At 41.6% G+C, this 26,138-nt stretch overlaps 1 protein-coding gene across 3 annotated transcripts in view; it reads right to left on the minus strand.

The window, feature by feature from the left end:
* Positions 1-235: 235 nt before the first annotated feature.
* NOXRED1 (NADP dependent oxidoreductase domain containing 1) overlaps positions 236-26,138 on the minus strand; it is a 34,525-nt gene continuing 8,622 nt past the window's right edge. For 2 of the 3 annotated variants that reach the window (XM_054530899.2, XM_054530901.2), the window contains exons 3-7: positions 20,647-20,840; positions 13,849-14,029; positions 13,108-13,259; positions 12,317-12,539; positions 236-600 (exon numbers count right to left, since the gene is read on the minus strand). In XM_054530899.2, coding sequence (XP_054386874.1) covers positions 426-600; positions 12,317-12,539; positions 13,108-13,259; positions 13,849-14,029; positions 20,647-20,840 — 925 coding nt within the window. In that variant the 3' untranslated portion in view covers positions 236-425. Of the gene's footprint in view, positions 601-1,768; positions 1,860-12,316; positions 12,540-13,107; positions 13,260-13,848; positions 14,030-20,646; positions 20,841-26,138 lie in introns of all 3 variants that reach the window. The other variant, XM_054530902.2, reaches the window with a different exon arrangement.

Genomic DNA, 26,138 nt, shown 5'->3' on the forward strand with positions numbered 1-26,138 from the left:
AATTGTGAGAAAATCAAACTGTATCTTTTTCCAGCTACCTACTGCTGGCAAATGGATTGAAACTTGATTTATTGGAAAAGAAGCTGCAGTATGTAATTGTCTAAAACTTATAACATTATAACTTCTTGAATTTTAGAAGAGAAATAATTTGTATTAACAAGACTTTTCTGCGGGAGCAGCTTACTTAAGTTAGGTTGTGTAGTTTCACTAGTTGCTTCTGAAAGCCAGACACATATTGATGGATAGGACCACTTGTTTTATTCTACATTTTAAAGAGTCATCAATACAGTTTTATAATTCCTGATGTCTATCATGTGGCAAACACAATACAGTCACAAGACTCCCACAGTCAATTGTGATAATCAGGGCACAACTATTATAGGGAAAATCTGTGAGTGGGAAAAAATCCTGATTCCTGAGTTCTCTTATTGGGATGGAGAGCCTGTGGAAATGACTGGCTGTTCTTTGGTTAGGGAGATGCCAAATGAAGCACAGTATAGATGGGTAAGGTGGTCTTGGAGAACAGGACTGCTTGAGAGATGCTGGCTAAACGGAGTTTCCTTGAGTTGCACATCAGTCAGATCAAACCAGGGGAAAGGCCTGAGGTGAAAAAAAATATTGTTACTTTTTTATGTCTGTTCAGTATATCTGATTTGGCTGTTAAACACATCTTTTGAAGAAAGTTTTCCTCATTGCCTTTTCATAAACTAGAAATATTAATACCTTTTCATAAACTAGAAATTCAGCTAGAACTAGTCAATGTGTAGATGTAAGTGTACTTAATGGTGATTTCTCACACTTACTTATGGACATTTCTCTAAGTGCATTTGGAGAGGAATTCATTGTTAAAGAATTATTATAATATTGACATTGACACCCTTTGCAGAGTATTTTTCTTTTTCTCTCTCTCTCTTTTTTTTTTTTTTTTTTTTTTGAGACGGAGTCTTGCTCTGTCGCCCAGGCTGGAGTGCAGTGGCACGATCTCAGCTAACTGCAAGCTCTACCTCCCAGGTTCACGCCATTCTCCTGCCTCAGCCTCCCGAGTAGCTAGGACTACAGGCGCCCGCCACTATGCCCAGCCAATTTTTTTGTATTTTTAGTAGAGACGGGGTTTCACCGTGTTAGCCAGGAGGGTCTCGATCTCCTGACCTTGTGATCCGCCCGTCTCGGCCTCCCAAAGTGCTGGGATTACAGGTGTGAGCTACCGCGCCCGGCTGCAGAATATTTTTCTCGAATTTAGAAAGAACATACATAAGATCATGGACATTAAGCAAGGAAGAAGTCTAATTGCTTTTAAGATATCCTCTTTCGCTGTATAGATTAAAAAGTAGGTCGGGTGCAGTAGCTCATGCCTGTAATCCTAGCACTTTGGGAGGCCAAGGCAGCAGGATCACTTGAAGTCAGGCGTTTGAGACCAGCCTGGACAACATAGTGAGACCCCATCTGTACAAATTAAAAAAAAAATTAGCTGGATGTGGAGGGACACACCTGTAGTCCCAGCTACTCAGGAGGCTGAGGTGGGAAATTGCTTGAGCCCAGCAGGTCAAGGCTGCAGTGAGCTATGATCACACCACTGCACTCTAGCCTGGGCTACAGAGTGAGACCCCCATCTCTAAAAAAGAGAGAGAGGAAAGTTAATATGCAAATGAATACCTAACGGGGCAACGTTAAGTATTAGTCTATAGTGTAATTCAAGTTAAAAAGCCTTAAGACATAGGGTTTTGATATTTTTCAAAAGATCAGGAGAGACAGGCATGATGGTGCGCACCTGTAGTCCCAGCTACTCAGGAGGCTGAGAGAAGAGGATTGCTTGAGCCCAGGAGTTCAGGGCCAGCCTGGGCAACATAGTGAGACCCTGTCTGTTAAAAAAAAAAAAAATCAAGAGTAAGGCTAAGGCAAAGATACCTGCTCTCACCAGTCTTATACAGAATAGTACTAGAAGTTCTAGGCAATGCAATAAGGCAAGAAAAGGAAATTAGAAGGCATGGACATTGGAAAGGAAGAAATGAAACTGTCTCTATTTATACATGACATTATTATCTATGTAGAAAACTCCAAGGAATCTTTTTTTTTTTTTGAAACGGAGTTTCGCTCTTGTTGCCCAGGCTGCAGTGCAATGGTGCGATCTCAGCTCACCACAACCTCCACCTCTGGGTTCAAGTGATTCTCCTTCCTCAGCCTCCCAAGTAGCTGGGATTACAGGCATGCATCACCATGCCTGGCTAATTTTGTATTTTTAATAGAGACGGGGTTTCTCCATGTTCGTCAGGCTAGTCTGGAACTCCCGACCTCAGGTGATCCACCTGCCTCGGCCTCCCGAAGTGTTGGGATTACAGGCATGAGCCACCGCACCCAGCCGAAGGAATCTATTTTTAAAACCTCCTAGAACTAATGAATTTAGCAAGGTTGCAGGATACAAAATAAACATACAAATATCAATTGTATTTATATATAATAGTGATAAACATGTGGACACCAAAATTGAAAATGTTTTTTCATTTATTGTCACTCCAAAAAATGACATACTTAGATGTTAATCCAATAAAACATGTACAAGACTTGCATAATAAAAACTATAAAATGCTGATGAAAGCAAAGAATATGTAGAGAGACATACTATATTAATGAGTGGGAAAACTCAACAAAATTAATATGTCAGTTTTCCAAAAATTGATCTATAGATGTAATCATAAAATAAAAATTATTGACAACACCAGTTGCTGGTGAGGATGCAGAGAAACTGGATTATACATTGCTAATGATAATATAAACTGGTACTACTGTGAAAAACAATTTGGCAGTGTCTTAAAAAAATAAATATGGAACTACCAAATGACAATAATTACACTCCTGGTCATTCATTTCAGGTAAGTGGACACTTATGTTCACACAAAAGCCTGTACATGAATGTTCATAACACCCTTATTCATAATAGCCAAAAACTGGAATCAACCCAGATATCCTTCAACAGGTGAATGGTTAAACAAATTGTGATACAGCCATGCCGTGGAATATTATTCAGCAATAAAAGTCAACTATTAATACATATAACAACTTGGATGAATCTCCAGAGACTTGCTGAATGAAAAAAGCCAGTTTCAAAAGGTGGCGTACATATGATTCCATTTATATAACATTCTTGAAATGACAAAATTATAGGAATGAAGAACACATTAGTGGTTACCAAGTTTGCAGCTGTGAGGGGGCAACATGAAGAATTAGTTAGTGAAAGAACTGTTCTATATCTTAACTGTATCAATGTCAATTTTGCAATATCTATTTGCATTGATGGAAAATGGGTAAATGGGTACATGGGATTTCACTATTATTTCGTAACAATTTCATGTGACTCCGTATTTATCTCAAAATAAAAAAAAAATTATCTTGGCTGGGTGCGGTGGCTCACACCTGTAATCCCAGCACTTTGGGAGGCCGAGGCAGGCGGATCATTTGCGGTCAGGAGTTCAAGACCAGCCTGGCCAACATGGTGAAACCCTGTCTCTACTAAAAATACAAAAAAATCAGCCAGGCTTACTGGCTGTAATCCCAGCTACTCAGGAGGCGGAGGCAGGAGAATTGTTTGAACCTGGGAAGCAGAGGTTGCAGTTAGCTGAGATTGCGCCACTCACTCCAGCCTGGGTGACAGAGCTAAACTCCGTCTCAAAAAAAAAAAAAAAAAAAAAACTTGAATTCCAGTTTCTGGTCTGATGTGTAAGAAGCTAGAAGTTGCCACTCTATCCTAACAATAATTAAAAAGCTGAACTAAAAAATCAATAACTCCTTTAGATATGTAAGAGAGGTAGGGTCAAGGGCAAACTACTCTCCCTAAGACTGCAGGGACCAGAATGCAAATGCTCAGAAGTAGCTTGCTGGAGGAGAAACCCATGAGCTGAAACCTCTATGGGAACCCAGTGCCAAGATAGGGAACCCGGAACTGTAACTGACAAATTGCTGGAGGTTCAGAGTGGACAAGTCTGAGAATAAAAATGTCAGGGGGACCCAATCACTGAGGACCCTCACACTTATGATTTTTACCTCTAGGAGCTCAACCAGGTTCTCAGTGATATCTGAGAAAAATCCCCTTGTGCTTCCATCAGAGGGAGAGGAAAAGGAACCATTTTGAAATATGCCAGAGCATTCTGTTCTTAGCAAGGTCTGCCCTTGGGAGAAACTATTTAACCAGAGCCAAACCTTCTGGGGTTTTATCTGAGCCTAACTGACCTGGGGGAAGAGAAATAGCCAGTTCCAGTCAGGTCTACCCTTCCACGTGGAAGGAGGAGTGGGCTTCTCAACTCCAGCCCACTTTAGCCATCCTGTTCCACTGAGGGAGAAAAATCCTGAGAAACACTTGTGAAGTTCACAGTCCAGAGCACAGGCTCACTCAAAGACTGAGACCTACTCATAGGACTATAGAACACTTCCCCTCCTCAACTCCTTACTACATTATTAAAGGCCTATTTACAGGCTGGGTACGATGGCTCATGCCTGTAATCCCAGCATTTTGGGAGGCCGAGGCGGGCAGATCATGGTGTCAGGAGTTCGAGACCAGCCTGGCCAACATGGTGAAACCCCATCTCTACTAAAAACACAAAAATTAGCTGGGTGTGGTGGTGGGCACCTGTAATCCAGCTACTCAGGAGGCTGAGGCAGGAGAATCGTTTGAACTCAGGAGGCGGAGGTTGCAGTGAGCCAAGATCGTGCTATTGCATTCCCACCTGAGCGACAGGGCAAGACTCTGTCTCAAAAACAAACAAACAAAAGCCTATTTACAGCAGTTCTTTTTACCTGGTACATCATGTCTGACTATCCAGAAAAAGTTAACAGGTATACTAAAAGCCAAAAAACAAAAAACCACCAAAACCCACAATTTGAAAAGGTAGAACAAGCAACAGAACCATATATGAGAGGAATACTGGAATAATCAGACTGGGAATTTAAAATAACTATGACTGAGGCCAGGCGAGGTGACTCACTCCTGTAATCCCAGCAATCTGGGAGGCCGAGGTGGGAGGATTGCTTGAGCCCAGGAATTCAAGCTTGGGCAACAAAGTGAGACCTTAGTCTCTACAAATAATAAAAAAAACTATCCAGGCATGGTGGCATGCGCCTGTGGTCCAGCTACTCGGGAGAGGCGGGAGGATCACTTGAGCTTGGGAGATTGTAGCTGCAGTGAGCAGTGATCATGCCACTGCACTCCGGCCTGGATAACAGAGCAAGACCTTGTCTCAAAAAATAAAATAACTATGACTAATATGCTAAAGGATCTAATGGATAAAGTAGACGGCAAGAACAGCCAGACTACGGAAGCAGAAAGATGGAAGTTCCAGGAACCAAAAATAAATACTACTCATTAAAAACACTGTGACAGATATGAAGAATGTCTTTGAGGCCCCTATTAGTAGACTGTACATGGCCGAGGAAATAATCTCTGAATCTGAGGATATCTCAACAGAAACCTCCAAAACTGAAAAGCAAAGAAAACAAGGACTGAAAAATAAAGAACAAAATATCCAAGGACTGTGGGACAACTACAAAAGATGTAACATGCACATAATGAGACTAGAAGGAGGAGAGAAAGGAACACAAGAAATATTTGAAACAATAATGACTGAGAATTTCTGCCAAATTATTGTCAGACACCAAACCACAGATCTAAGAAGCTCAAGAAGACACCAAGCAGGATAAATAACAAAAACAAACAAAAAACTATACCTAAACATATCATTTTGAGACTACAGAAAAACAAAAATAAAAAATCTTGAGATAAGCCAGAGGGAAAAAAACACTGTACCCATAGAAAAACAAAGATAAGAAAGCTGATTTTTAGGATCATGCAAGCAAGGAGAGAGTGCAGTGAAATATTTAAAGTGCAGGAAGAAAAAAAATCACTAACCTAGAACTCTGTGCAAAGTTATCCTTCGAAAGTGAAGGAGAAATAAAGATTTTACCAAACAAAAATTGAGGGAATTTGTTGCCAGTAGACCTGTCTTGCAAGAAATGTTCAAAGAAGTTCCTTAGGAGGAAAATGATATAGGTCAGAAACACGGATCTACATAAAGAAAAGAAGAGCACTAAAGAAGGAACAAGTGAAGATAACTTTAGTTTTTCTTACTCCTAATTGATCTAACAGATAACACTGTAAACCAGAAAGTATCTGAGACAAGCATCAGTCAATTTAGAAAGTTTATTTTGCGGAGGTTGTGGCTATGTGCCCGTGACACAGCCTCAGGAGGTTCTGATGACATGTGCCCAAGGTAGTCGGGGCACAGCATGGTTTTATACATTTTAGGAATACAGGAGACATCAATCACTATATGTAAGATGTACATTGGTTTGGTCTGGAAAGGTGGGACAACTTCAAGTGGGGCGGGGGTTTCCAGGTCATAGGTAGATAAGAGACAAACGGTTTTATTCTTTTGAGTTTTTGATGAGCCTTTCACTGAATACACAATTTACAGGAATAGTCTCTTATGACTTAGAATGACTTAGTGAAGCAATAGGGCAAATGTTTAAATGTATGTTGCAAAGTTGTAGGATACAAGATTAATATGCAAAAGTCAGTCTCTTTTCTATATACCAGCAATGAACAAGTGGAATTTGAAATTAAAAACACATTACCATTTATATTAGCACCCCCAAAATGAAATACTTAGGTATAAATCAAACAAAATATGTGCAAGATCTATATAAGGAAAACTATGAAACTGATGAGAGAAGTCAAAAAACAACAAAATAAATATAGAGATTTCATGTTCATGGAGAAGAAGACTCAATACTATAAAGATGTCAGTTCTTCCCAACTGAACTACACATTCAACACAATGCCAATCAAAATCCCAGGAAATTATTTTGTGGATATTGAAAATTTGACTATAGTTTAAATGGGGCCAGGTGCAGCAGCTCATGCCTGTAATCCCAGCACTTTGGGAGGCCAAGGTGGGTGGATCGCAAGGTCAGGAGTTTGAGACCAGCCTGGCCAACATGGTGAAACCCCATCTCTACTAAAATACAAAAATTAGCTGGGCATGGTGGCAGGTGTCTGTAATCCCAGCTACTAGGGAGGCTGAGGCAGGAGAATTGCTTGAACACAGGAAGCAGAAGTTGCAGTGAGCCAAGATGGCGCCACTGCACTCCAGCATGGGCAACAGAACAAGACTCCGTCTCAAAAAAAAAAAGTTCAGGCTGGGCACGGTGGCTCACGCCTGTAATCCCAGCACTTTGGGAGGCCCAGGCGGGTGGATCATGAGGTCAGGAGATTGAGACCATCCTGGCTAACATGGTGAAACCCCATCTCTACTAAAAATACAAAAAATTAGCTGGGCATGGTGGCGGGCACCTGTAGTCCCAGCTACTCGGGAGGCTGAGGCAGAAGAATGGCGTGAACCCGGGAGGCGGAGCTTGCAGTGAGCCGAGATTGTGTCACTGCACTCCAGCCTGGGCAACAGAGCAAGACTCCATCTCTAAAAAAAAAAAAAAAAAGTTTAAATGGAAGAGCAAAAGACTCAGAACAGGCTGGGTGTGATGGCTCATACCTGTAATTCCAGCACTTTGGGAGGCTGAGGCAGGTGGATCACTTGAGGCCAGGAGATTGAGACCAGCCTGGGCAACATAGCAAGATCCCATCTCTACAAAAAAATATAAAAAATCAGCTGGGCACAATGGTGTGCACCTGTAGTTCTGTAGTTCTAGCTACTCAGGAAGCTGAAGTGGGAGGATTGCTTGAGCCCAGAAGGTTGAAGCTGCAGTGAGCCATGATCGTGCCACTGCACCCCAGCCTGGGCAACAGAGCAAGACCTTGTCTCAACAACAAAAAAGACTCAGAATAGCCAACTCAGTATTGAAATGGAAGAACAAAGTCAGAGGAGTAACACTACCCAACTTCAAGACATCCTTTAAAGCTACAATAATCAAGACAGTGCGGTATTGGTGAAAGACAAACAGAGTGGAATAGAATAGAAAGCCCAGAAATAGACCCGCATAAATATAGTTAACTGCTCTTTGACAAAGGAGCAAAAGCAATATAATGGAGAAAAGACAGTCTCTTCACAAATGGTACTGAAGCACTTGGACATCCACATGCAAAAAAGAAAAAATGAATCTAGACACAAACCTTACACCCTTCACAGAAGTTAAGTCAAAATGTGTCACATGCAGAACTATAAAACTCCTGGAAGATAACGTAGGAGAAAATCTAGATGATCTTGGGTTTGGCAGTGACTTTATAGTTGTTAACACCAAAGGCATGATCCATGAAAAAAACAATTGACAAGCTGGACATAATTAAAGAATTTAAATTAAATAACTAAAACTAAAAGCCTCTGCTTTGTGAAAGACACTGTCAAGAGAATGAAAACACAAGCCACAGACTAGAGAAAATATTTGCAGAAGACAGATAAAGGACTGTTTTCCAAAACATACAAAGAACTCTTAAAATTCAACAATAGGAGCCAGGCGCGGTGGCTCATGCCTGTAATCCCAGCACTTTGGGAGGTCGAGGTGCACGGATCACCTGAGATGGGGAGTTCAAGACCAGCCTGACTAACATGGAGAAACCTCATCTCTACTAAAAAAAAAAAAAAAATACAAAAATTAGCCGGGCATGGTGGTGCATGCCTGTAATCTCAGCTACTCGGGGGTCTGAGGCAGGAGAATCGCTTGAACCCAGGAGGCAGAGGTTGTGGTGAGCTGAGATTGTGCCATTGCACTCCAGCCTGGGCAACAAGAGCGAAACTCCGTCTCAAAAAAAAAAAAAAAAATTCAACAATAGGAACACAACCCAATTTAAAAATGGGCCAGAGACCTTAACAGACACCTCACCAAAGACAATATACAAATGGTCAATGAGCATATGAAAAGATGCTACACATCAGGCCAGGCATGGTGGCTCATGCCTGTAATCCCAGTATTTTGGGAGGCCAAGACAGGCATCACCTGAGGTCAGGAGTTCAAGACCAGCCTGCTAACATGGTGAAACCCCATTTCTACTAAAAATACAAAAAATTAGCCGGGTGTGGTGGCGCACGCCTGTAATCCCAGCTACTTGGGAGGCTGAGGCAGGAGAATCGCTTGAACCAGGGAGGCAGAAGTTGCAGTGAGCCGAGATCACACCATTGCACTCCAGCTTGGGCAACAAAAGTGAAACTCCATCTCAAAAAAAAAAAAGAATACAAGGAAAATTTGACAGGAAAACTATATAGTTTACAACATTAATTAAATATTACAATCTTAAAGGAGAGGAGAAACAAAAATCTCATTAAATGCTTAAAAGGGAAACTGAAAAAATTTGAAATAGATTTTCTTAAAACTTAAGAAGACTAAAATTAGGATGAGTAAATTAGGGTTGACAAACTACTAGAAGGAAACTTTTTGTTTTTATTATGGAAATCTTAAAACAAAATAGAATGAAACATAGAATAGTATTAAGTAAAAAAGGATATAACAAAAAATAGTATAACAAAACTCCGTGTGCCTATCACTCAGATTTAACAATTATCAATTTATAGCTAATCTTTTCTCATCCAAAACCCCACCCCTACTCCTTTACCTGCATCTATTGGATTATTTTGAAGGCAATCCCAGACACTATATCACTTGATAGACTTATCACAAAAATACAAAAATTAGCCAGGCGTGGTGGTGTGTGCCCGTAGTCCCAGCTACTCGGGAAGCTGAGGTGGGAAGATCACGTGAGCCCAGGAGGTGGAGGTTGCTGTGAGCCAACATTACACACCACTGCATTCCAGCCTGGGTAGCAGAGTAAGACCCTCTATCAAAAAAATTAAAATAAAAACAAAAAAGTTAATGGAAATAAAAGGCCCATCAAGTGCTCAACATTTAATTAAAATAGACCTACAGCATGGCACGTCGTAAAATTTCAAGATACTGAGGTCAAAAGATCTCACAAGCTTCCAGAAAGGAAAGAAACAGGTTTCAGACAAAGGATTAAGAATTAGAATGACACTGTAACTCTCATTAGCAACTTTAGAAGCTGAAAGACAATGAAGCAATGCCTCAAAATTCTCCCATCCAAGTACTAACCAGGCCCGACCCTGCTTAGCTTCCGAGATCAGATGATATCAGGCACATTCAGGGTGGTATGGCTGTAGATGCAATGCCTCAAAATTCTAAGGGAAAATTATTTCCAACCTGCAATTCTATACCTGGCTATGTTCTCAGTAAAATAGAAGGCTAGAATAAAAACATCTCAAAGAGTCTCTGAAGATTATTTCAATGCACCCTTTCTCAGGAAGGTACTGCAGGACATGTTCCTCCCAAATTAAGAAGTAATTCATGAGAGAGAAACAAGAGATGCTTCCATGACAGGAAACAAGAGATCCAATACAACAGAAAAGTGAGGGGAATCCCTGGGATAATGAAGAAGAAAAATCTCCAAACCAAAAGTGACTCACAGGCATAGAGAATAAACTGTCCATTGATGATTGATTGGAATACAAAAGATAAGAGAGGAAGAAGAATCTAGAATTACTTCTAGGGTTCTGACTTGAGCAACTTGGTGAAGCAGCATGTAATTAGGTAAGAAACATCAGAAGGCCGGATGCGGTGGCTCACGCCTGTAATCCCAGCACTTTGGGGAGGCCGAGGCGGGAGGATCACAAGGTCAGGAGTTCGAGACCATCCTGGCTAACACAGTGAAACCCCATCTCTACTGAAAATAGAAAAAAATTAGCCGGGCGTGGTGGCAGGCGCCTGTAGTCCCAGCTACTCGGGAGGCTGAGGCAGGAGAATGGCGTGAACCCCGGGAGGCAGAGGTTGCAGACTCCGTCTCAAAAAAAAAAAAAAGAAAGAAAGAAAGAAACATCAGAAGAGCAGGTATAAGAGCAGGTATATTTTTGGACGTGGTGAGTTTTAGTGGAGATGGTGAATACACAGTTACCTAGGCACAGCATTGACATTTAGGCTACAGATACAGAGTTACATGCTGTCAGTGTAAAGATGGGAACCTAAGTCCCCAAAGTGGAAAAGATCACCAGGAACAAAGTATAGAATGAAAAGAAGTATAGCATGAAAAGAAAAGGGCCTAGGATAGAGCCCTGAAAACACCCAGATTTAAGGGTGAGGCAGAGGAGGAGCTAGCAAAGGAGGGGCCGGGGAGTCAGGAAGAAAATGAGGAGAACGGGAGGGATCATGACAGCCTAGGGAAGAGACTGCTTCAAGAAGGATGGCATGTTCAATAATTAAGGAAGAAAAAGAGTTTAAAGCATCCAGTGGATCTAGTGACACGGAAGTCACTAGTAATAAGAGCAATAATCTGTGCATATTAGATTATCAAAGATCAAAAATATTTATTTGATAGTTATCAGATAACAAAGAAGTGGCACCCTCATATGTTGTTGGTAGAAATGTAAACAAGTACCACATTTTTTATAAGCAATTTGGGAATATCTATCAAATATAAAATATGTATAAACTTTGACCTAGAGATTCTTTCACATATGCCACCGAAATACTGGTACAAGTGCACAAAGTACAAGAATGTTCAAAGCAGGCCGGGCGCACTGGCTCACACCTGTAATCCCAGCACTTTGGTAGGCCAAGGCAGGTGGATCACTTGAGGTCAGGAGTTGGAGACCAGCCTGGCCAACATGGCGAAACCCTGTATCTACTAAAAATACAAAAATTAGCCAGGGATGGTGGCACACACCTGTAATCCCAGCTACTCGGGAGGCTGAGGCACTTGAATCACTTAAACCCAAGAGGCAGAGGTTGCAGTGAGCCGAGATTGTGCCACTGCACTCCAGCCTGGGTGACAGAGCAAGACTGTCTCAAAAATAAAAAAAAATTAAAAAAAAAAAAAAAAGAATGTCAAAGCAGCCTGTAATGCAAAATTGGGGATGGGAGGAGGAACTACATCTCTATCAAGTGGAGACAGGGTGAATAAATTTAATGAAATAAATGTGTCCAGTGTACACCTAGGTAGCTGCTCATAAATGAAGTAGCTATGATTGTACTAACAGAATGGTAGCTGTGATACAGTAAGTAAAAAAGCAGAATATATAGTTCCCATGTGTCTAACACTGTATATATAGGAACAGATATGCATATACATTATAATATAACAATATAAATGTTTGTAAATGCATAGATAAAAATATAAAAACTGTTAGAGGTGAAATCTATGAAACGGGATTTGGAAGGCAAAGGATGGCATTTACTTTTCCACTAGTTGAAATTCTTTACAAAAAGGTATGATTTTTATCAATGTTTAAAGAGAACATGAAAGGATAAAAGAAAAAAAGCATTAACTAAGAGAAGAGTCTGGGAGAAATGAGAATGGCCATTTGTCTGATGCCCTTACCTTTCCTGAGACAAGTTCTTGCCATAGGCTTTGCTGACAAAATCTGTTAATTGAAACTTTGGGCAAGATGCTGTGTCTTTCCCACAGTCTTCAAAGTGCACGGAGAGAAAGAGTTCACTCAGAAGCTGCAGCACTTGGGAGTGGGCCATGTTTCTTGCTGTGCATATGTTTAGGGCCGCATAGAACACTCCCTCCAACCACTTGATATTGAGGATTATTCCTCCTACACATCAATGAGAAGGTAAATACCAGTTAGCACCACCAAAAATGAGTTGCAGAGAACCTAGAATAAACCCCTGACAGTGAATAGCCACCTTTTTTCCAAGACAGATGGGTAATATGAACCACGAGATAAGCAAACATTCCTTCCTGAGTCACAAGCGCTACTTGTGCCCTTTGTAACACATCATGTGTTGACCATCCCAAAGGTGGACAGATACGACTACTGTAGACATTGCTAATGGCAAAAAGTGTCTCTGGAATAGTCGTTGCTAATATGGAGAAGGAACTAGGGAAAACTGCAAGTTTAGAACAGGGAAAAGCCATTTTAGTCCAACATTACATCCTCCTATTGAAATAAGCTATCTCCTCTTTTGGTTTTAGTTTGTCCTTAAGAAGTCCAAATAATCAAGCTTCTCAGCTCTTCCTAAGTAGCTCTCCTGCAATACCTTGTGCCTTACACACACACACACACACACACACACACACACAGAGATTGATTTAATAAGATAGCAATGGGCCAACAGGAAAGTAATTTTCAAAAGAATGCCAGAAATATGTTGAGCCATGACCAGCAGGACTGTAGGGACAGGTAGCTTGAAGAATCGTAGGATCTTGGAGAGCAGCTACGACTCCCTTATTGGCCCCCCAGACGCTGACAGAATCTTCACCATACTGATACTGAGGCCGCAAAATATTGGTGTGGTTCAACAGTAGTTTCAGCCTGGAAGTAAAGCCAAGACAGGGAGTGCAATGCGAGGACTGGAATAAATGACGACATAACCCACTGTGTTTACATCCAACCCCATCAACAGACTCCCCCGCACAGCTCAGAGATAAATGCGGGTCTGGGTCTGTGCTAAGAGCACTAATTAACTGGACTGTTCATCCACCTAACAAATCCTTACTTATTGAATGTTATGTGCCAGGCACTGGGCTAGAAACTAAGTGTGCAGAAATAATATTTGACACATACTTTCAGTAACTTTTCATGTTATTGACCGATGGTTTCTCTTCTCATTGATGCATAAGGAGAATACTTCAGTGTTCAAGTAATGGGAATAAATGTTCTATTGCAATTTTAAACCTTTGTACAACAACAAAAATGGTTTGTGGGTACTATTTGTGGGTAAGTAGGGAAGTTATGAGAAAGATTGGCTAACTATGTTCTTCTACAGATAAAGCTGCTTCCTCCTTATTACTGGAAAAAACCAACTCTAAGAGATAGGGGCTACAGTGGAGGTGGGAGGCAGAAGTCAGAGATAAGGAGACAGAGTAGTTGTGCCAGTTCCATTCTCACTCTAACAAGATACCTGGGTAGTGGGATGGCAGCTATAAAGCTGTACACAATGCTGGTCTTCTCAAGGCTGGTGTGTATTTCTACACAGATATTAGGCAGCTGAGATGGCAAGCAGCAGAGGAATATCACGTTGGCCCAGCTCACCAGGTCAGCGTTATGGTAAAAGCATTTGATTCCCAGCTTCTGGAGCTCACCTGGGAGGGATAAAGGAAGACAGGAAGAGCACAGTACTAAGGAGTTTGACTTGAACATCAACTATGGGGAGAGGGTGATCATTATTTTAGCTCAGTAAATCAACCCATCTTATTGCTCCATAAATCAGAAGATATTCCTTCCTACAGACCTTCTAAAAGCCATGCAGCAATGCCCTAACTCTATTACTAAAGCAGCAGTAGTACTTTAAATTATAATCCATCTTTTTTTTTTTTTTGAGACGGAGTCTCACTCTGATGCCCAGGCTGCAGTACACTAATGTAATCTAGGCTCACTGCAACCTCTGCCTCCCGGGTTCAAACGATTCTCCTGCCTCAGCCACTCGAGTAGCTGAGATTACAGGCATGCGCCACACACCCAGTTAGTTTTTATATTTTTAGTAGAAACGGGGTTTCACTATGTTGGCCAGGCTGGTCTTAAACTCCCAACCTCAGATGATCCACCCATCTCGTCCGCCCAAAGTGCTGGGATTACAGGCGTGAGCCACCACGCCTGGCCTATAATTCATCTTTATCTTACTTTTAGATCAAGTGCTAGAATTTTTCCAATTTTTTTTTTTTTAAGACAGGGTCTTGCTCTGTCACCTGTGGTGTGATCATGGCTTACTATAGCCTCAACTTCCTGAGCTCAAGGGATCCTCCCACCTCAGCCTCCCAAGTAGCTGGGACCACTGGTGAGTGTGACCATGCCCAAGTAATTTTTTTATTTTGTGTAGAGACAAGGTCTTACTATGTTGCCTAGGCTGGCCTCAAACCTCAGGACTCAAGTGATCCTCTCACCTCCACCTCCCAAAGTCCTGGGATTACGGGCATGAGCCATTATGTGCTGCCCAGACTTTTTTTTAGGAAGAAAAAAGTCTCAGAGAAGCCTTTTACTCCAATGTACTGCAGGATAACCATGTGTCAGATAATGTACAAAGTAATTTACAGTTTCTAAGGTGTAACCCCCACAAGGACCTTATGAAGCAGAAACGAGTAGCACTCCCATTTTACAGATCAGGAGACTGAGGATTCAAGAAGTTATATGACTTGTCCAAAGTTACAGAGCTGCTGGCTTGAGGTGGTGGAAAAGACTAGGAGAGTGGAAAGTATAAATCAGAGGCTGAGAGGAGTTTGCAAAGATTTAACAGTTTCGGTAAAGTATATACAAATTAATTTTATTAGGATATTTATAAATGAAGAAAGACTGATAACTCATGTAGTTGCATAAAAACACTCACTGGTAGTTAATATATATATATATATATATTTTTTTTGGCTAGAGACGGGATCTAACATGTTATCCAGGCTGGTTTCCAACTCCTGGCTTCAAGCGATGCCCCTGCCATAGCCTCCCAAAGTGCTGGGATTATGAGCATGAGGCAATATGGATTTTCAAAAGCATAAACCTAAAGTGTACACTCACATCTGGTGGTATGTCATAAATGTCATTGGAAAACAGAATATAACAGACATTGGAGAGTGACTTCTTATGTTAACCACTGACAGTACATGGCAAATGTTATGCTGAGGTTATCTAAATACTGATAAACCTGGAAGAAAGACAGATGATTTGGTTTGGCTCTGTGCCCCCAACCCAAATCTCATCTCGAATTGTAATCCCCACGTGTCGAGGGAGGGACCTGGTGTGAGGTGATTGGATCATGGGGGCAGTTTCCCGAATGCTGTTCTTATGATAGTGAGGGAGTTCTCATGAGAGCTGATAGTTTAAACATGGCACTTTCCCCTGTGTGCTCTCTCCTCCCGCCTTGTGAAGAAGGTACTTGCTTCTCCTTCACCTTCCACCATGATTGTAAGTTTCCTGAGGCCTCCACAGCCATGCAGAACTGTGAGTCAATTAAACCTCTTTTGTTTATAAATTACCCAGTCTCAGACAGTATCTTTATATCAGTGTGAAAACAGACTAATACAACAGGACAAAGTTTAGAAAACAGTCATATCTATCATTCTCTCCTGTGTTGTTCTCATTCTTTTCCTGTGCATAGAAGCTGATGTTGAGCATTTTGAATTCTTGTTTCCTTACACAACACGTAGTGATATTTTACAACTATAATTTTATTCTAATAAATATATTGCTTCGCAAAGAATATATGTACTTTGTTAAAATATCACATATATTAGTCCTATTGATGGGATAAAGAAATATACCTTGAGTGGTAAAATTTTTTTTTTTTTTTTTTGAGACAGAGTCTTGCTCTGTCATCCAGGCTGGAGTGCGTGGTGCAATTTTGAGTCATTGCAATTTCTGCCTCCTGGGTTCAAGCAATTCTTATTCCTCTCCCGTAGCTGGGATTCAAAGGTATGTGCCATCATGCCCGGCTAATTTTTGTATTTTTAGCAGAGATGGGGTTAAGTCATGTTGGCCAGGCTGGTCTCAAACTCCTGGCCTCAAGTGATCCACGTGACTCAGCCTCTCAAAGTGCTGGGATTATCGGCATGACTCAGCCTCTCAAAGTGCTGGGATTACCGGCATGACTCAGCCTCTCAAAGTGCTGGGATTACCGGCATGACTCAGCCTCTCAAAGTGCTGGGATTACCGGCATGACTCAGCCTCTCAAAGTGCTGGGATTACCGGCGTGACTCAGCCTCTCAAAGTGCTGGGATTACCGGCGTGACTCAGCCTCTCAAAGTGCTGGGATTACCGGCGTGACTCAGCCTCTCAAAGTGCTGGGATTACCGGCGTGACTCAGCCTCTCAAAGTGCTGGGATTACCGGCGTGACTCAGCCTCTCAAAGTGCTGGGATTACCGGCGTGACTCAGCCTCTCAAAGTGCTGGGATTACCGGCGTGACTCAGCCTCTCAAAGTGCTGGGATTACCGGCGTGACTCAGCCTCTCAAAGTGCTGGGATTACCGGCGTGAGCCACCACAGTCAGTTGGTAAGATTTCTTTTTTAGTTTCCTTAGGAATATAGGAAAAAAAATGGCCAGGTGTGGTGACTCACTCCTGTAATACCAGCACTTTCAGAGAGTCTCTATTTATAAACCAAAAGAAAAAAAAAAGAAAAAAACATTACAAATCAATAAGAAAAATAAACCTGGGCACTGTGGCTCACACCTATATCCCAGCACTTTGAGAGGCTAAGGCAAGTGGATCACTTGAGGCCAGGAGTTCGACACCAGCCTGGCCAACATGGCAAAACCCCGTCTCTACTAAAATATTATACAAAAATTAGCTGGGCATGGTGGTGTGTGCCTGTAATCCCAGGTACGTGAGGGGCTGAGGCATGAGAATCACTTGAGCTTGGGAGGCAGGGAGGTTGTAGTGAGCCGAGATCATGCCACTACACTCCAGCCTGGATGACAAAGTGAGACTCTGTCTCTAAATACATACATACATACATACATACATACATACATACATACATAAAGTAAGTAAGAAAAATACAGGCACTCCAACAGAAAAAATGGTCAGAAGCACCTCAAAAAAAATGACATAGTAATAAACCTAAGAAAATAAAACTCTTCTACTGATTAATGAAAGACATATAAAAACAAGAAAATAATTTAAAGCATATTAAAATGGTGATGTTAAAAATGATCCCAGCACTAACCAGGGTGTAGTGAAATGGGTGTTCTTATGCAATGTTAAAAAAGTATACCTGAAAACCTTTTGGGAGGTCAATTTGAAAAAATACATTAGAAGTTTCTTTAAATATTAAAGATATACCTACCACATGACCCAGCCATTTCACTGCCAGGTATTTACCCAAGAAAAATGAAAGTAGTTGCCCACATGAACACTTATATACATGTATTCATGGCAGCTTTATTTGTAATAGCCAGAAACTGGAAACAGCCTAAGTCAACCAAATAAATAAACTGTGGAATAATCATGCAGGGAAATACTACTCAGAAATAAAAAAGGATACATTAAAAACTTGGATATATTTCAGCTGGGCATGGTGGCTCACACTTGTAATCCCAGCACTTTGGGAGGCTGAGGTGGGAGGATCACTTGAGGTCAGGAGTTGGAGACCAGCCTGGCCCACATGATGAAACCCTGTCTCTATTAAAAATACAAAAAATTAGCTGGGCATGGTGGTGAGCGCATGTAATCCCAACTACTTGGGAGGCTGGGGCAGGAGAATCGCTTGAACCCGGGAGGTGGAGTTTGCAGTGAGCCGAGATCACACCACTGTACTCCAGCCTGGGCGACAGTCTCAAAAAAAAAACTTGGATATATTTCAAACAAATTATGCAGTGTGAAAGAAGTTAGACTAAAAAAACACTACAAACTGTATGATTCCATTTAGATAAAATTCTAGAAAATGCACACTAATCTATGGTGACAGAAATCAGATTGTTGATTTCATGGGTGGAGAGCTTCAGGGAAGTGGACAGAAAGGGATTACCAAAGACAAGTGCCAACTTTTGGGGGTGATGGGATACGTTCATTACCTTGTGATGGTTTCACAGGTGTATACGTGTCAAAACATCAAATTGTACTCTTTTAACTGTGTGCCATTTATTGTATAGAAATAATATTTTAGGGCCGGGCACAGTGGCTCACGCCTGTAATCCCGGCACTTTGGGAGGCCGAGGCAGGCAGATCACCTGAGGTCAGGAGTTCAAGACCAGCCTGGCTAACATGATGAAACCCCACCTCTACTAAAAATACAAAAAAATTAGCTGGGTGTGGTGATGTACGCCTGTAATTCCAGCTACTCAGGAGGCTGAGGCGGGAGAATCGCTTGAACCCGGGAGGCGGAGGTTGCGGTGAGCCGAGATCGTGCTCTCCATGATCTGCACTCCAGTCTAGGTGACAGAGCGAGACTCAGTCTACAAGAAAAAAAAATTTAATAAAGCTGTACCAATTCTTTGACCTAATAACTTTATTTGGAAAATTATGTACAAGGAAGTTCAACTAAATAAGATACAGTTACATAAATTATGGTACATCCATACTTTGGGATACTATACAACCTTAAAATCTTTTTTTTACATTAATCTCTTACTAATATAATTAAAATTTTAAATCCTGAGATGAAAACAGAGAAAGGATGAATGGTGTAGGGTGTCTAGTGGTCTTAGCCACTGCTGGGCACAACTACAAAGTCTGTGCATCCAAACACCAGGTACAGCAAGCACACCCTGCTAGGGAGATGCAAGGGAGTGTGCTCAAAGCCTGCTGGGGTAACCTTCTACTGTGGGAAAGTGGAGGGGCTTAAAATCATTATTTCTTTTTGATTGATTGATTGAGACAGAGTCTCACTCTGTTGCCAAGGCTGGAGTGCAATGATGCGATCTCAGCTCACTGCAAGCTCCGCCTCCTGGGTTCAAGTGATTCGCCTGCCTCAGCCGTCTGAGTAGCTGGGACTACAGGCGCCCACCACTACACCTGGCTAATTTTTGTATTTTTAGTAGATACTGGGTTTCACCATGTTGGCCAGGCTGCTCTCAACCTCCTGACCTCAGGTGATCTGTCCACCTCGGCCTCCCAAAGTGCTGGGATTACAGATGTGGGCAAATCATTATTTCAAAAAATGTTAAACGATATGAGAATATGCTCATGATACATCATGTAAAAAAAACAGAATACAAACAACTATATACAGTGTCAATTACTGATATAGTTAGAGAAAAAAAAACACGGGAAGGAAATGATAACCCGAGTAGATTATAGGTAGTTGTATCCTTCCTTATAGACAAATTTTCTACAATATGCATATTAGTTTACATTTTTTATTATTGAAGTATAATTTACATATAATGCAAAACACAGATATGAAGTGTACCGTTTGATCAGTTTTCACAAAAGCATACACTCGTTTAACCCATACCTCTCTCAAGATATAGAACATTTTCATCTCCCCAGAAAAAGTTGCTTTAGGACTTTCTCAGTCTATCTCCCCAGAAGAAATCATTGTTCTGATTTCTATCACCATAAATGGAATCATTACAAAACTTTTTTTTTTTTTTTTTGAGACGGAGTCTCGCTCTGGGCACCAGGCTGGAGTACAGTGGTGTGATCTCAGCTCACTTCAACCTCTGCCTCCTGGGTTCAAGCGATTATCCTGCCTCAGCCTCCTGAGTAGCTGGGACTACAGGCATGCACCACCACGCCCAGCTAATTTTTGTATTTTTAGTAGAGACAGGGTTTCACTATGTTGGCCAGGATGGTCTCAATCGCTTGACCTCGTCATCTGCCCGCCTTGGCCTCCCAAAGTGCTGGGATTACAGGCATGAGCCACCGCGCCCAACCACAAAACATTTTTTTCAAGTCAGTAAATGTCATTTTTAAAAATATAAGGCCAACTGCAAATGCCTGGAACTGTATAACACCCAACCAGACCTTAACTGATTCAGTTAGAAGATCTGAACGCTGTATGGAAAGCTTCCCTGTATCAAAGATCCGGAAAGATACTTCACCACCAAGGGCAGAGGGAGGAGACATGGATATAAAACATATACATGGAGAAAAAAGTTTGCTTTAAAGAACAGGAGAGAAAGCCATGCTTCTAACCTTTCTTAGGGCTAGCAAGCTGAGAACTCCACACGCTGTATGCAAGGATTCCTCTTTGGAGGACCCTTTCAAAATGGCTTTGTTGACACCTACACAGCACAACCAAGCCCCCTTTCTACCACACACTGCTCCTCACCCAAAGTCTCTGGCCTCCGAGTGGAGATCCGCAGGCTTTCAGCAGGGATGGGGCCGAGCTGCAGCAGTGTGCCAGCCAGCTGCTTCCCAAGGTGGCCACCTCCAATGATGCCCACCTTAAACTCTTCAGGAGTGGCTGAATTAAGGGAGCCAATTGAGAGATGTCTGGAACTTTGATTCTCATTTAATGATGCTCTGGAGAATGAACACACAGACACGTACATAAATACATGCACACACTGTAGTTCTTTTTTTTTTTTTTTTTTTTTTTTTGAGACAGAGTCTCGCTTTGTTGCCCAGGTTAGAGTGCAATGGGGTGATCTCGGCTCACTGCAAGCTCCGCCTCCTAGGTTCATACCATTCTCCTGCCTGTCTCCCGAGTAGCTGGGACTACAGTTGCCTGCCACCACTCCCGGCTAATTTTTTGTATTTTTAGTAGAAACGGGGTTTCACCGTATTAGCCAGGATGGTCTCCATCTCCTGACCTCGTGATCCGCCTGTGTTGGCCTCCAAAGTGCTGGGATTACAGGTGAGAGCCACCGCACCTGGTCTAGTTCTTCTTAACTGTCAATCTCTGATGTTTTCTGCTTTGTCATTTAAGGTGCTTGGTGGCACATTAAGTACTTCGGAGATAAGGCATTTCAACTGTGTGTCATTTATCCAGCCTCACTAGGGAATGAAATGTTCCTCTTGAGTTAATTTTCCAGAAATAAAAGTATAACCCTTTTCAAGGGACCAAAATTTTAAATGTTTTAAATGAACATACTTTGTTACATGTATTATGCTTGCCTGGTTAAACAGTCTGAATATTTGATCATTTCACTGGCTCAGGACACCATTGTGAACAGCCACTATTATACAGCATACTGTAATGTCTATAACACATTGTGGGCCAGTCCCCTCATGTTTTGTGCAGACAGCTTTCAATTTTTTTTTTTTTTTAATCGTGGTTAAAAAACACAGGCTGGGTACGGTGGCTCACATCTGTAATCCCAGCACTTTGAGAGGCCAAGGCAGGCAGATCACTTGAGCTCAGGAGTTTGAGACCAGCCTGGGCAACATGTAAGACCTCATCTCTACAAAAAAATACAAGAATTAGCCAGGTATGGTGGTGCACACCTGTAGTCCCAGCTACCCAGGAGGCTGAGGTGGGAGGATTGCTTGAGCCCAGGAGTTTGAGGCTGCAGTGAGCTGTGCTGGTGCCACTGTACTCCAGCCTGAGTGACAGAGCAAGACCCTGTCTCAGGAAAAAAAAAAAACACACACACACACACATAGCATGAACTTTACCTTCATAACCATTTTTAAAGTGCACAGTACAGTTGTGTTAATTATATGCACGTTGTGGCTAGGCATGGTGGCTGATGCCTGTAATCCCAGCACTTTGGGAGGCCAAGGCTTGTGGATCACTTGAGGTCAGAAGTTTAAGACCAGCCTGGCCAACACGGTGAAACCCCATCTCTATTAAAAATATAAAAATTAGCCCAGCATGATGGTGTAAACCTGTAGTCTCAGCTACTCAGGAGGCTGAGGCAGGAGAATCTCTTGAACCCCGGAGGTGGAGGTTGCAGTGAGCCGAGATCCACTACTGCACTCCAGCCTGGGCAACAGAGCAAGACTCAAACTCAAAAAAAAAAAAAAATACATACATACAGATAGATAGACAGACAGACAGATAGATAGATAGATAGAGATATAGTTGTGCAACAGCTCTTTAGAACCTTTCTGTCTTGCAAAACTGGAACTCTATATGCATTTTTTTTTTTCGAGACAGTCTCCCTTCATTACCTGAGCTGGAGTGCAGCAGCACAATCTCAGCTCACTGCAACCTCCACCTCTCATGTTCAAGCAATTCTCTGCCTCAGCCTACTGACTAGTGGGATTACAGGTGCGTGCCACCACACCCCATGCCCAGCTAATTTTTGTATTTTTAGTAGAGAAGAGGTTCTCCACATTGGCCAGGCTGGTCTCGAACTCCCCACCTCAAGTGATCCACCCACCTCTGCCTCCCAAAGTGCTGGGATTATAGGCGTGAGCCACCGCATCCAACCTGAAACTCTATACAATTTTTCTCTCTCCCCAGCCCCTGGAAACTACCATTCTACTTTCTGTTCCACTACTTTAGATACTTCATATAAGTAGAATTATGCAGTATTGTCTTTTTGTACATGGCTAATTTCACTTAGCATAATGTCCTCAAGCTTCATCCATATCAATTTTTGGATTTTTTTCTATCTTCATGAAAAATGTCATTGGGATTTTGATAAGGATTGCAGTGCATCTGTAGACGGCTTTAGGTAGTATGGACATTTTAAAACCAAGTCTTCCAATCCATAAACATGGGATGTCTTTCCGTTTATTTGTGTCTTCCTTAATTTCTTTTAGCAATGTTTTGTAGTTTTCAGTGTAGAAATCTTTCATGCCCTTGTTAAGTTTATTACTAAGTGTTTTATTCTACTGGAGGCTATTGTAAATGTGATTTTCATAATTTCTTTTTCAGGTTGTTCATTAGTGTACAAAAATGCAACTAATTTTAGTATGTTGATTTTGTACCTGCAACTTTGCTGAATTTGTTTACCATTTCTAACAGTTTTTTTCTTAATGGAATCTTTAGGGTTTTCTACATGTAAGATCATGTCAGCCTGGGCACAGTGGCTCATGCCTGCAATCCCAGCACTTAGTCTGGGCAACATAGCAGGACACTGTCTCTACAAAAAAACTAAAAGTTAGCTGGGTGTGGTGGTGTGCACCTGTAGTCCTTGCTATTCAGGAGGCTGAGGCAGGAGAGTCACTTGAGCCCAGGAGTTCAAGGTTACAGTGAGCTATGCTCACACCATTGCACTCCAGCCTGGGTGACAGAGCAAGACTTTGTCTCAAAACAAACAAACAAACAAAACATGTCATCTGTGAACAGAGACCAATTTATTTCTTGCTTTCCAATTTGGATGTCTTTTATTTGTTTTTCTTGCCTAATTGCTCTGACTAGGACTTCCAGTACTTAAATAGAAGTGGTAAGAGAAGGCATCTTTGCCTTGTTTCTGATCTTAGAGGAAAAGCTTTTAGTTTTTTTTTTTTGAGACGGAGTCTCGCTTTGTCGCGCAGGCTGGAGTGCAGTGGTGTGATGTCGGCTCACTACAACCTCCGCCTCCCGGGTTCATGCCGTTCTCCTGCCTCAGCCTCCCGAGTAGCTGGGACTACAGGTGCCCACCACCACGCCCAGCTAACTTTTTATATTTTTAGTAGAGACGAGACCAGGATGGTCTTGATCTCCTGACCTCGTGATCCACCCGCCTTGGCCTCCCAAAGTGCTGGGATTACAGGCATGAGCCACCACGCCCGACAAGCTTTTAGTTTTGTACCATTGAATATGATGTTACCTGTGGGCCTTCCATATATAGCCTTTATTATATTAGGGTAATTTCCTTCTATTCCTAGTTTGCTGAGTGTTCTTATCATGAAAAGGTGTTGAATTTTGTCAAACACCTTTTCTGCATCAATTAAAATGATCATGTGATTTCTGTTCTTCATTTTGTTGATGTGATGTATTATGTTGATTGATTTTGCATGTTGAATCATTCCAGAAATAAATCTCACTTGGTCATGGTGTATAATCCTTTCTCTTTTTTTCTGGGACAGAGTCTTGCTTGGTCACCCAGGCTGGAGTGTGGTGGCACAATCACAGCTCACTGCAGCCTTGACCTCCCAGGATCAGGCAATCCACCCACCTGAACCTCCCAAGTAGCTGGGATTACAGGTGTACACTACCATGCCTAGCTAATGTTTAAATTTTTTTGTAGAGACAAAATCTCACCATGTTGTTGCCCAGGCTGGTCTCAAACTCCTGGGCTCAAGTGATTCTCCCACCTCACCCTCCCAAAGTGTTGGAATTCAACAGGCATGAACCATTGCACTTGCCATATAAATCTTTTAATAGGCTATCGGACTCAGTTTGGTAGTATTTTATTGAGGAATTTTGCATCTGTATTCATCATGGGTATTGGTCTGTAGTTCTATTATTTTTGTCTGGTTTTGGTATCAGGGTAATGCTGGCCTCATAAAATGAGTTCAGAAGTGTTCCTTCATCTTCAATTTTTTTTGGAAGAGTTTGAGAAGGATTAGTGTTCATTCTTCTTTAAATGTTTGGTAAGGCCAGGTATGGTGGCTCATGCCTATAATCCCAGCACTTTGGGAAGCCAAGGCAGGCAGATCATCTGAGGTCATGAGTTCGAAATCATCCTGGCCAATATGGTGAAACCTGGTCTCTATGAAAAATACAAAAATTAGCCAGGCGTGGTGGCGAGCGCATGTAATCCCAGCTACTCGGGAGACCAAGGCAGGAGATTCGCTTGAACCCGGGAGGTGGAGACTAGAGTGAGCCGAGATTGCACCACTGCACTCCAGCCTGGGTGAGAGAGCGAGACTCTGTCTAAAAATATATAAAAAATAAAAATAAATGTTCGGTAGAATTTTCCAGTCAAGTCATCAGGCCTGGGGCTTTTCTTGGGAGTTTATTATTATTATTATTGAGTCAATCTTACTAGTTATAGTTCTGTTCAGATTTTTTAAATTTCATGATTCAGTCTTTGTAGGTTGTATGTTTCTAGGAGTTTTTCTATTTCTTTGAAGTTATCCAATTTGTTGGCATATAATTGTTCATAGTAGACTCTTACTCTTAAGATCCTTTTTACTTCGATGGCATCAGTTTGTTTGTTTTTGTAGAGACAAGGCGTTGCTTTGTTTCCCAGGCTGGGATTACAGGCGTGAGCCACCACACCTGGCCTGTGGCATCAGTTTTAATGTTTCCTCTTTCATTTCTGATTTTGTTATTTGATTCTTCTCTCTTCTCTACCAGTTAGTCTAGGGAAGGGCTGTTAGCTCTTATTTTTGTTGACTTTTTTCCCCATTGTTTTTATAGTCTTATTTTGTTTATTTCTATTCTAATCTAATTATGTGCTTCCTTTTGCTTACTTTGGGTTTAGTTTGTTCTTTTTGTAGTTCTTTGAAGTATAAAAGGTTAGGTTGTTGATTTGAGATCTTTCTTATTTTTAATGTAGGCATTTACCCCTATACAGTTTGCTCATAGTACTGCTTTTGTTGCAACCCATAAGTTTTGGTATGTTGTTTTCATTTTCACTGAAGATATTTTCAAATTTTCCTTGTGATTTCCTGTTTGATCCATTGGTTGTTCAAGAGTTGTGTTGACTTCCACCTATTTGTGAATTTTCTAGTTTTTCTTCTGCTATTTCTAGTATCATTCTATTATGGTCAAAAAAAAAAAAAAAAAAGACGGTTGGTATGATTTGAATCTTCTTAAATTTGTTAGGACTTGTTTTGTGACCTAACATGATCTATCCTGGAAAATGTTCCATGTGCACTTGAAAAGAACGTGCATTCTGCTGCTGTTGAGTGGAGTGTTATGTACTTGTCTTTTAGGTTCTAATTGGTGTATCGTGTTGTTCAAGTCTTCTGTTTCCTTACTAACCTTTTGTCTGG

The sequence above is a fragment of the Pongo abelii genome, chromosome 15 (assembly GCF_028885655.2).
Source record: "Pongo abelii isolate AG06213 chromosome 15, NHGRI_mPonAbe1-v2.0_pri, whole genome shotgun sequence".
Taxonomy (NCBI): domain Eukaryota; kingdom Metazoa; phylum Chordata; class Mammalia; order Primates; family Hominidae; genus Pongo; species Pongo abelii.